At 38.7% G+C, this 12,433-nt stretch overlaps 1 protein-coding gene across 8 annotated transcripts in view; it reads left to right on the top strand.

Annotated features, from left to right (window-relative positions):
• Mtmr1 (myotubularin related protein 1) overlaps positions 1 to 12,433 on the top strand; it is an 84,034-nt gene that overhangs the window by 35,016 nt on the left and 36,585 nt on the right. For all 8 annotated transcript variants that reach the window (XM_028861358.1, XM_028861350.1, XM_028861354.1 and 5 more), the window contains 5 exons: positions 1,791 to 1,892; positions 2,166 to 2,249; positions 2,930 to 3,079; positions 3,909 to 4,097; positions 11,784 to 11,969. In XM_028861358.1, the coding sequence (XP_028717191.1) occupies positions 1,791 to 1,892; positions 2,166 to 2,249; positions 2,930 to 3,079; positions 3,909 to 4,097; positions 11,784 to 11,969 (711 nt within the window). The remainder of the gene's footprint in view (positions 1 to 1,790; positions 1,893 to 2,165; positions 2,250 to 2,929; positions 3,080 to 3,908; positions 4,098 to 11,783; positions 11,970 to 12,433) is intronic.

The following is a 12,433-nucleotide window of genomic DNA, read 5'->3' on the forward strand; positions in this document are numbered from 1 at the left end:
AATTGCTTTGGATTAAAGGCATGTATCACCACACATGGCTTATTTTATTACTTTTATATGTGTAGGTGTTTTGACTTCATGAATATCTGCCTGGTGCCCCTGGAGGCCAGAAGAGGGTGTCAGATCAGATCCTCTGCAAATGGAGTTACAGAAGGTTGTGAGCTGTCATGTGGGTGCTAAGAATTAAACTTGGGTATATCTGGAAGAACAGCCAGCACTCTTAACTACTGGGTCATGTCTCTAGCCTGTGTTTTAGTTTTTAAAGATGATTCCTAATTCAAAAGTACAAAAGCCGTATATAGTAAAACATCTCCCACTCTATTACTCTCTGCAGACAGTTACCAATGCCTAATATAACTGCATAGATACCTTGTGCATGGAGACATTTTTTGAAAGAAGCAATGAGCCACATAGTGGCACATACCTTTAGTACCAGCACTCAGGAGGCAGAGGCAAACAGATTTCTGTGAGTTCATGGCTGGCCTGGTTTACATAGCAAGCTCTAGGCCAGCCTAGGTTGTATAGTGAGACCTTATCTAAAAATAAAATAAAAAAGGGCAATGATAGTGTATACATGGCTCTGCACCTTTCTTTTCTTGTTACTGTGTAGCTTGGAATTTCTTTTGACTGGTGCATATAGAGCTGAAGCTTCTTTTCAGCAGATCTTTAGCTATTCTATACATTATTCAGCTACAGCCTCTACTGATAGATATTTGGATTATTGCCATTCTTTTGCTGTTATAACACAATACTACAATAACTTTACTTCTCAAGATGCTGTTCTTTGTTTGTCATTATATTTATTTTCAGATTTCTTTTGATGGTAAAGAAGAATTATTCTTTTGTGTGTCTAGTTGACAGGAACATAGATTTAAAAGGTTGGGAAGTGACACTTAAAACACTGTCATGGGAAGAAATCACACCATTAAGAGCTAGGCTTGATGTATTCACTAGTCCTGCTAACTTGTGGTTGGGCATTTGGCCATCAAGGAGGGCACTGGGACAAGGAAGGGCATTTTAGGAAAGTGATCTTAAGAAACAGCATTATATTGCTACAAGGACATTGCTGAAAACTATAGTCTCCACATGGAACAGACTACTTTCAGTGAGTACATAGGGGGAAGAATCTACAAATTTGTTTTTCATGGATGAAGTAAATTATGTAGTTTGTTCTCTTAGCAACTTAACCAGAACAATAAATTCCATAGCATATTTTTGGCCAGTAAGTACACAGAGTATAATGGCACATCTTTTGTGTGTAAACACTCTTCTTCTTCTTTTTTGAATTTTTGTATTTCTTTTTTATCCCTGACATAGTATTTTTACTGATTATTTGTGAATTTTGTACATTGCACCCATATCATACCCACTTAACATTCCTCCCAGGTCCACCCTCCGATCCTTGTCCCTCCTCCACCAAAAAATCCCATGAAGTCCAGTTTGTGTTGATCATATACTCATTGGAGCATGGTCAAACTTCCAGTGGCTAACCCCTTAAAGAAAACTGAGTCCTCCCCACCTCATCCCCTGCCAGAAGCCATGAACTATGAAGAGCTACATTTCAGCATTATTCTTAATTATTTATTCTGTTGACATCCCCCCCCCCACACACACACACGCACATCCTCTTTATTTCGATTTCTTTAATTTTTCAAATCTCTTTGTAAGTATTTTTATTAACTTGTCTTCTGTTAGTTGGAGAACTGTAGGGTACAAAATGATGGATAAATAAGAATCTTTTATGTATTTATGACAGGGTATCTGGCTAACAGGTGTTCATTGTTTACTAGGATATGAGGAACCTGAGACTTGCATATAAGCAGGAAGAACAACGAAAACTTGGAATATTTGAAAACCTGAACAAGCATGCTTTTCCTCTTTCTAATGGGCAGGCAAGTACAACAAAGTAAACCTTACTGAATTCATCTGTGTGTATCCAATAATACCATATTTACACATTCCATTACACCTTTATTTCTTTGTGTTGCAACTAAATTCAAATATTTGGATTCTATCTTTTCTATGTAATAATTAAGAAAAGCCCCCCCCCAAAAAAAAATAAAAAAAAAAAAGAAAAGCCCCTAATTTGCTACTTTAAAATTTGCAGATTAAAACAGGAGTTCTAACACAAATGCTGACATGTATTTTATGGATTTTATGTACAGGTGCTATTTGCATTCAACTATAAAGAAAAGTTTCCAGTTAATGGCTGGAAAGTTTATGATCCAGTATCTGAATATAAGAGACAGGTAGAGTATGTCACTTGTCATATGGAATATGATAGCTTAAATGTCTTTTTCTGTACAAAAAGTTGGGTTAGATATGTAGTATGGGAGTAGAAGCTGTACGACAAACTGTAACATAGGCCTAGCTTTTCTAGCATGTTGCTTCTCAGTTCTCTGGGTGCCCTCTTCTGTGCCATATCTTTGACTCCATTGCTCTTTAGCTATCATTTTCCAGAGGGATTAGTAGGATGTGTAGACAAGGGTTTGCAACTTAGATTTTTGAGAACCCACCTTTCCTTCCTTCTTCCTTCCTCCCTCTTCCTCCTTTCTTTCTTCTTGCTTGCCTGCCTGCCTTGCTGCTGTTTTCATGCATGTCTTTTCTACCTTCCTATCTGTCTTCTTCTTACCTGCCTTCTTTCATTTTTCCTTCCCCGCTCTCCTTCCCAGAATTATGTACATACTAGGCAAGCACTCTATTATCAATCCATTTGCTTCTAGATTTTTTTTTACAGATCTCATAAACAATTAATGAATTAGGATCCAAATTGCCATTATATTTTATGTGAAGCATTATTATTTAAGTAACAATAAACCAGTTATAAATGAATTTTCATTTAAAATAAGGAACAGATGTGATTCATACATTCTTTGTTTGTAAAATAGAGATGAGTGTTTTCCTTTCTTCCTTCTCTAACACTCTACAGGGCTTGCCAAATGAGAGTTGGAAAATATCCAAAATAAACAGTAATTTTGAGTTCTGCGATACCTACCCTGCCATCATTGTTGTGCCAACTAGTGTAAAAGATGATGACCTTTCAAAAGTGGCAGCCTTTCGAGCGAAAGGCAGAGTCCCTGTAAGTAATAGGCATTGCTATTTAGATAGAAACAGACACTGCACTGTATCTAATAACAAAATGGAAAGTAGAAAATTAGCTAATAAATCGGACTGTATCTTTGATTCTTAAGAAAAACACTGATTTGCTGTCTCACTCTTGTATATGTCCTATCTCTAAATGCAAAGGTACCTTAAATTTTGCCCTCCTCGTATAGCCAAAAATAATAGAGGAATACCAAGAATGAACATGATGTTACACTACAGTTTACCTCATTGAACTCACCATTCACTCTGGAGAAAATACATCCTTTCTTCCTGCTGTGTGCAATCCTGTAGCTGCATGCCCAGAAGGAAGTGGTGGTTTTTGCTTTGAGTTTATATAAGAATAATCTCGTGTCACTTCATCACTGAAGAAAAATGGGAGATCTGGTGGTAGAGTTATAGGTTTGTTTGTTGTTTTTAATATAAGACCACAGTGGGCTATTTATGTTATTGTAGAGATACAGAGGATGTTTTTTATATTAGAAAAACATATGAAACTAGCTAACCAAATAGAAATGGGACCAGAGTTTAGTAATAGTTTGGCCTCACTTTTATTTTACTTAAAATAATAGAATTTCAAAGGCAGAAAGGGATTTTTTTTAGAGAGTGTCAAGTCAAATTTCTTTTAGTATAACCAACACATTGTCATGGCCACTACAGTGCTATGACTAGCTTACCTAATCAGAGCTGTGAGGACATTCTTTAGGAGACATTGTACTTTTCTTACCAATTAATTAGACCATATGTTGTTTTATGAATGATATCTATCAGCAGATATTTTTTATTTGTTGTTTTAAAAATATTAGGTGTTGTCATGGATTCACCCAGAAAGTCAGGCAACAATTACACGTTGCAGCCAACCACTGGTGGGTCCCAATGATAAACGCTGCAAAGAAGATGAAAAATACCTGCAGACAATAATGGATGCTAATGCACAGTCACATAAACTTATCATCTTTGATGCTCGACAGAACAGCGTTGCTGATACCAACAAGGTACATGTTCAGTAGCCTTGTAGAAAAATGGATATTTTTTTGCATACTTTCTATATGTCTTCATGGTTTTGGAACAGGCCATTGAATTCCTTATTATGTGAACTTTGATTCTTTTTATGTAATCTGTGGCTATCCCCCCCCCCTTCAATACTCTGTGGACTATGTTCAGCATCCTACATTGGCTGGCATCTTGTTGTTTTCATTACTTCTCTACCATTTTGTCTGATGACTCAATCAAAGCCTCAGAAAGAGGACTGCATAAATGAGTATGTATTTTAGTGAAAGAACCACATGCCCCTTGGAAATCCCTCTAATAAGTTTACTGATTATTTAACCAATTCATATCTTTTCATATATTTTATATATTATTTTACATATAAATATATATTTAGAATAGACTCAGCTATATGAAACTACAAATATATAAAATTTCCATAAGTCACATAAAGCACTACTAAATATGTGACATGTGACATGATACAAACACATCTACTTGTGGCTCCTGTTTGATCTCCATGAGTTAAAAGGGGATGAGTCCTTTATATGCATAAAAACTTGAAGATCAAGCTCTTAGTACTTGTTATCCACATAGGGCAAGGCTTTGATTTGAGTCATTTCTCTTCCCCATGAACAGTTTTCCAATAGTCTGTAATTGAAGACATACCTTCAGTAGTCAGAGGACTTTACCTCTCCTCAAGTAAAATTTCAATTATTGGAAAACTGCCAGTCTATTATCATCTCATTCATACTTGTAATGTGACACTTTTTAACACAGCTAATGAGCACCCAGTAGACACAATGTGCTGGCAAAAATAACAAAGGCAGACAGTTTGAGGTGCTATAAATAGGAGGAGAAACTTTGTTTGCTTGGGAGGGGAAGGTGAAATGACTAGTACTTACATAGACTTAGGCTTAGGGCTTTACAGAGTAGATGGTACTTGAGCTGGCTTTATACAGTCAGAAAGTTGGGCAGAATATTCCATACAGTGTGAATATCTGTCCAACAATGTAGTAGGACATGGTTTTTATAAGACTGGCAAGAAGGATGATGGCTAGCACCATTATCACCTGACCTGTGTGTTTGTGTGTCCAACTTTCACTTGTCAGCTTGTTCCTTGTCTTTCCCTAATGTGTATTCCATCCTTAATTAACTACAGCTGCCAAAAGGTCAACCTCCTACCTCTATAGTGGCTGTCACTGAGGAAGCATTCAAGTTTGCTGTCATCATTAATGACCTTAGATGGACCACTCCATTCTCTTGACTTTCAAGGTTTCATAAACCTCTCTCACCCCAACTTCCATGTTCTTCTCAGTATATAGCCTGGTCTTCTTGCTCTAATTTATTGGTTCCTCTTCCTTTTCCCAATTTCCAATGGTAAAGTTACTTAAACTAGGTTTGGGGTTTCCTTTTTTCTTCTATAATAATCTGCCAAGGTCATCTACTCTGAGTCAGGACTTTAAACAATGATTTTATGCTGAGTTGCACATGGCAGTGTCTCCAGCTCTGAACCCTCCTGAGGTTAGACCAAATCCCCATGTTTTTGACATCTCTACTACTGAGTTGGCCACTTCTGTGGTCAAGGATAGCACCCAGAATTCTGAATTGGAGGCTAAGTTATGGAGCTGATTGCTAAGATGGGAGAATAATGGGTATGAGGCTGTCATGGAAAATATCACAAGTCCAAAATCTCATAAAGTTGTTGTCCTTTTAAAGGGTCCAAGAGAGAGTCTTCTTACCTCCTATAGTGTCTCATAGCCAAGGCAGTACTCCTGAGCTTGTAGCTACACACAGCAATCTACCTCATCTTCATTTGGCTTCCTCCTACTGTGTGTGTGTGTAGCTAGAGTTTTCCTGCCTTGCCCACAGTCAGGACAAATCTCTGTCACCCGCCAGTCCCACAGCTGTTCAGACCCAACCAAGTAAACACAGAGACTTATATTGCTTACAAACTATAAGGCCATGGCAGGCTCCTTGCTAACTGTTCTTATAGCTTAAATTAATCCATTTCCATAAACCTATACCTTGCCATGTGGCTTGTGGCTTCACATGCTGTTTGACATGGCAGCGGCTGGCAGTGACTCCCTCTGCCTTCCTGTTCCCTCAATTCTCCTCTCTGTTAGTCCCGCCTATACTTCCTGCCTGGCCACTGGCCAATCAGTGTTTTATTTATTGATCAATCAGAGCAATTTAACATACAGACCATCCCACAGCAGTGTGTGCTTCTTTGTCTCTTCTTCCTCTTTCTCCTAAGGATATTGTAATGACCTTCAGGGTCCACTTGAGGTAATCCAGGATTATCCCTCCAGCTTATGGTCTTTAATCACATTTTCAAAGACCTGTTTTGTTTTTCAAATAAGGTTGCATTCACAGTTGGCAGGGATTTATTGTGTCTTCGATGGGAGACACTTTTCAGCCTTTTATATTATCTCCTCTCTTCTCTTCTATGTTCTCTCCCTCCTGCTCTCCTTCTCTCCCCCCTCTCCCCACTCTTCATTGTTTTCCTTAAATACTGATCTTCTTCATACTTCTGGCCTATTCTTCTGTCTTTACATTACACATTTTCTTGGAACACAATACAGCATGTTTCTGTCTTCCCTTGTCACCCATCCATATGATAAATATTCCACATTTATGTTCACAGTTCATACTTCTGAGTTCCAGTTGTATCCCATGGCCTATAAATGTCTCCAGCTGAGTTTTGTCACAGAGTCATTTGGCCCTTGCTGTACTCAAAAGCAAACAAGCTTCCCCAGAGAATATGTTCCTTCTCCTATAGACTCTCAATAAATGATGCTACCATATCTCAGGTAGCCTAGCAGAGAATCATAGGTATCACTTGCCCTACCCACTCCCATTGTTCCAAATCACCACTGTGTGCTTCCTCTCAAATCACATGTCCATGTAGGCCCTACTTCCTTCAATTAGATGATTGCATCTCTGCACTTAATCGACCTGCAGGGTGTCTCACCCTCTTAGGCCCTTCCCAGTATAACCCCATTCCTCTACTGGATGGCCCTCTTCACTCATGCCACCCACTCCCTCCATGCTTTCTGACTTCATCATTCATCATTCTTACTGTTGTCCTGGTATGCTCTGTGCAGAACCTACCTTCATTTTGGGAAGCCATGTCCTACCAAGCTCTGTGCCCTATTGTTCTTAGGTGTTATTTTCTGTACTCTCTGATTTGTGCCTCTTTCCTTTTGGCTGTCCAGGTACCTGCCACCTCCTGAACTGTCTGTCTTAGAACAGAGGACCCTCAGCCCTGTGCTTCCCTTGATCCTGATTTCCTCTGCCCACCCCACCAGACTTGGAGAGCCTAAAAGACCAGAGCCTCCAATTACTCATTATTGTCCCAGTATAAGCTAGGGCAGGACATTTGTATACACTGGATCGTTGGTTGCAGGGGACATAAGCCCCTACCCCCAGAACAGAAAACAGAGGGTTTTAACCATGGCGGAGGTATCAGGGACTCTGCATCTTAGGGGAAGGGACAAGTAGGGCCAAGTAGAAGATCAGGGAAAAAAATCTCTCTGAAAAAGCTCTCAATCCTTTTCACTGACCTAGTGAAGCACCATGAAGTTTTCACTTCTGGCAACAAGCATGTGTCTAAATGCATGTGGACAAGCACAACCTATTCCAGGGACAGTGCCAGGTGAAAAGCTTAATATTGACTCAAAAACCTCCTATGATAAAAGAGCAGAAACTTGATTTTGACCATGTGAATGAAACGAGAGAGTAATGGCCACCATTGGCTGCAGCTGAGTTTTCTCCCAGACCCAGAAAGCCAACCTGGGGAATGTAGTGACAATATAGAGAAAGGCAGCTTGGGAAATGTAGTCCATAGAGAAACATTGGCATCGTTAAAAGAGCTTATAGCAATCTTAAGGTGCATCTTCAAAAAATTAAGAAGGGGGAAATTGTACCCTCAGAAGCTTGCTGACTGTTTGACTTTGGTGAAGAGTGTAGAACAGAGGAATGTCAGCTCCAGTGACATTCCTCCAGAGGCCTAATGGCAGCACAGGAAGTTTTTTCTAAGAGCTTTATAACAGCTCAGTACAGTAATTAATTACTCTTGATTTGCAAACTCTCTTTATCTTGTTGGAAAATAATATAAATAGTTCTTTTAAGAAATCTCTTCTAAATATTTGCTAAAGTTTGTAAAATAGTTCTATAGAATTTCCTTTTGAATATGTTTGTAAAAATTATAAAGTGATATTCATGTTAGTTGTAAATATGTATAGTGGTGTTAAGAGATCTTTTCTAGATATGTGCCAAAGTTTGTAAAATAGTCCTATAGTTTTCTTTTTGAATATAGGTTTGTAAAAAGTGTAAATATTGAATGTAAGTTCATATTAGAATTGTTTTTATTACTCCATCAATATCTGTCTAGTCCAGACAAATTAGATAACATTGATTTGTAAAAGATAAACCAAATCAATCACATTAGAAGCATCTTGAAGTTTTTATTACTCTGAACACTTTTTATGGTAGCCCAAGATATAATTTTATGGTCTCAATGGCCCCTGGAAAACTTAAGCAAAGATGTCATAATTAGGGGAGCTTTTCTGTCTTTTTCCTAAAAGTTTCCACTCCTCATCTGTTCCTGTTTAGAAAGGGGTAGGCCTCCCACAACGGAGTTAATTTGTACAGAAATTCTACTGCTGTGGAAGGAACACATGTATATATCAGCTACTTAAACAGCTAAAAGTGTTTTTTATAATTAGCAAGGGGGCTTTGTTTACTTGAGTGGATACTTCGGAGTGTTTTGAAATGACTTCTCCTAGGAATCAAAATAGTCTCTTGAAAATTTTATTGAACATCTGTTAGGAGAGGGTTTTGATTTAGAAAAGGGCTTGGTGCAGCTAAGACTGCTGTAGTCACCTTAGACCCATTCCAATATGGACATTCCATTTTTATTATCCTCTACTCCTTTACTGGGAGGTGTGGTGGCTGTGAAGATCACTATCTATTTGCAAGCTCTTTGTAGGCACCTGAGTTGGAGCTGAGTTAAGCTCTGTACCCACTCCTGCCAGAGGCTGTTAGTCAAAGATGGGCAACTTTCTTCTTGATAGCTTCCAACCTGAGCCAGAGTATGCTCGAAGAGTATGCTTGATGGAAAGTGTATCTTCATGACAGGTAAGGAAGATTATTCAAGAAGGATGAACTAAGACAGGCACAGTCTATCTGAGGGGCTTGGGGAGCCCTTTTATTATATCAAGAAGGGGTAGTTGTGGAGGCCCACAAAGGTTTCCTACTGATATCTGAGCTTGCTTTATTCACCAGGGCTGCATTAGAGGATTGCTTGACCACGTGTGTGGTTACCAGGTGATTGGAAGGGTCTGCACTTGGCTGTGCTAGGGGGAGGTCTTTTGTTACACCCCTTGGTATTCCTATAAATAGCCTTTTAGAAGAGATAGGAGGGGCCAGTGGATAATGATCCAGGCCCTCCTGAGGCTATCCTGTGTTTCTGTTTCTCTCCCCTCTACCCTTCTCTCTGATGTTTCTAATCCTTCTCTCCTCAAGAGTACCTCCGGGAAAAGTGGGAGCTTGTCCCCCACACCCCGCCATACTTGGAGAGCCTAAAAGACCAGAGTCTCCACTTACTCATTATTGTCCCAGTACTAAGCTAGGGCAGGACATTTGTATACACTGGATAGTTGGTTGCAGACTAAATTAAAAGCCTGTGTTTATATTACATATATGTTTACCTTTTTATCAAGATAAAATTCAAGTAACACAAAACTCATTAGTTTACACTTCAATGACTTCCAATATATTCACAGTACTATAAAAGTAGCACTACTGTCTGAATCCATCACCCCAAATAGAAACTCTCTGTACCCATTTGCTGCCAGTCCCCATTCCCTTTTCCCAGCCTCTGGTATCAATTAATATGATTTTATCTTTAGAGATTCTCCTGAACTGGACACTTCATTAAAATGAATTCATACATTTAAGTACTCCTTTGTGTCTGTCTTCTTTCACTCATTTTAAACATTAATCCATTTTGTAGCATCTGTACTCCACTCCTTTTTATGGGTGAATAATATTCCATTATATAGAGAGACTGTAATCTATTTGCCTACCTATCTGTTTATGGACATTTAAATTGCTTATAACTATTGGATATTGTGATACCACTCATATTCATGGATATATAAGCCAAAGAACTCAGAACAGGTATTTAAATAAAACTTGCATACAAATGTTCATAGTGACTGGATGACATGGGAATTCTTTGTGTAACTTTCGATGAACTATCAAATTGTCTTCCACAGCAGTTGAAGCTTTTTACATTCCCACCAGTTTCTCTGCACTCTCATCTAAATGTGTTTTGAATACTGACCTCTATAAAATGTAAGCTAGCTACAAACCATGTTTTTATATAAGCTCATTAAGAGGTAATCCTTATCTTTTTTGTTACATTTATTTTCTCTTATTAAATTGTTAAGATAAATTTTGTGGTTTCAGAACTCCAAACTGTTTTATTATACAGAAATTTTATGGTAGTATGACATTTTCTTGGTAGCAGAAGGAACCTTCAGTAAGAGCCAGTTGGTACTGACTTAAAAACCATAATGGGTAAAGGAGGATTATTAAGGCTTAAATTGTATCCTCAATAAAATGGATGCATTGAAGTCCTGACTCCTAGTACTTATGAAAGTATATTTTGAAAGATTCCTTATAAATGTAATCAAGTTAAACCAAAGACAGATTAGATTAAGATGGGCCTTAATTCAGCACAACAGACTTGCTTTTTTATTATATTTATTTGTGTGCATGCTCATATGTACAGGTCAAAAGACAACTTTGCAGGATTTGGTTCTTTCTTTTTACCATATGGGTCCTAGATATCAATAAAACTAAGGTTGCCAGGCTTGGTGACAAGTGCCTTCTCTGCTAAGCCATCTTGCTAGCCCAACAGGTATTTTTTTAATGAGGACAACAGAAGCAGAGACAAAGGGGAGAAGATCAAATGCAAATATGGAAGTAGAGATTAAGGCAATGAGTGTATAAACCTAGAATGCCTAGGGTTACTAGGAAACAGGAGAGCCAATGAATAGTAAGTATGCTCTGTGGTTGTTGGTCTTGATCTTCAATCGCTGGGATTTAGAATTGTATAGACACACTGGGTATGACTTTGAGAGTGATACCAGGAAGGTTCAACTAAGAAGGGAAGAATCACCCTGAATGTGGACAACCCCATCCCTTAGGCTGGGGTCCCGGGTTGAATAAAATGGAGAAAGTGACCATCAATGTGACCAGCTACCTCTCACATCTATCACTATTCTTTCTCTGCTGTAATGGACTATGTCCTCTCAGACTGTGAGCCACTTTCCTTCCTTAAGTACTTTTGCCAGATACTTTGTCACAGCAATGAGAAAAGTAAGTAGCACATTCTTCTGGAGGCTTCCAAGGGAGGCTGACCCTGTGGCACCTGTATTTCAGCCTTCTGGCCTTGAGAACTTAGATTTGGTGGTGGTGATGGTGCACTGCATTGAGAAGACGCATTTCTGTTTTGTGCTGCCAGTCCTTGGTACCCTGTTGTGTTCTGACAGTTGTAGGGCAACCATACAAAGGTATAGGAGTTTATTGCTCCTTTAGTGGTCTATGTCTGGTTACAGTAGAAGCAGTAGAAAAGTTAATTTCAGAAGAAGTGATGCATATCTTTTGCTTTTTTATAGGCAAAGGGTGGAGGATATGAAAGTGAAAGTGCTTACCCTAATGCAGAACTTGTGTTTTTGGAGATCCACAATATTCATGTGATGAGGGAGTCACTGCGTAAACTAAAGGAGATCGTGTACCCTTCCATTGATGAGTCACGGTGGCTATCCAATGTGGATGGGACACATTGGCTGGAATATATAAGGGTAAATTAGTTCAATCTTTTATCTACTTTCCAATTTAGACAGCTAACATCTGTCATAAATATTTCTATTTCAAAGTAGTTTTTCCATACCACAGATTAATGCATCTTGGCTATATATGAGAGCTTTTGAGCATTCCTCTTGGAAACAGTTGGACTATGGTCTTTGTGGAGGGATTTTATGACAAAAATAAACAGTGTTTTAATTATCAATTAAAAATAATTAACTTTGAGACAGAGTCTCTGGTAGCCTAAGCTAGCCTCCAGATTTACTGTTTAGCTGAAGTTCTCTTGATCTTCTGATCCTCCTGACTCCACCACCTTCCTTTTTTTTTATTTTAAGATTTGGTCTAGCCAGGTGGTGGTGGCATATGCCTTTAATCCCAGCACTCAGGAGGCAGAGGCAGGCAGATCTTTGTAAATTTGAGGCCAATCTGGTCTCCAAAGCGAGTTCCAGGAAAGGCACAA

The sequence above is a fragment of the Peromyscus leucopus genome, chromosome X (genome assembly GCF_004664715.2).
Source record: "Peromyscus leucopus breed LL Stock chromosome X, UCI_PerLeu_2.1, whole genome shotgun sequence".
Lineage (NCBI taxonomy): Eukaryota > Metazoa > Chordata > Mammalia > Rodentia > Cricetidae > Peromyscus > Peromyscus leucopus.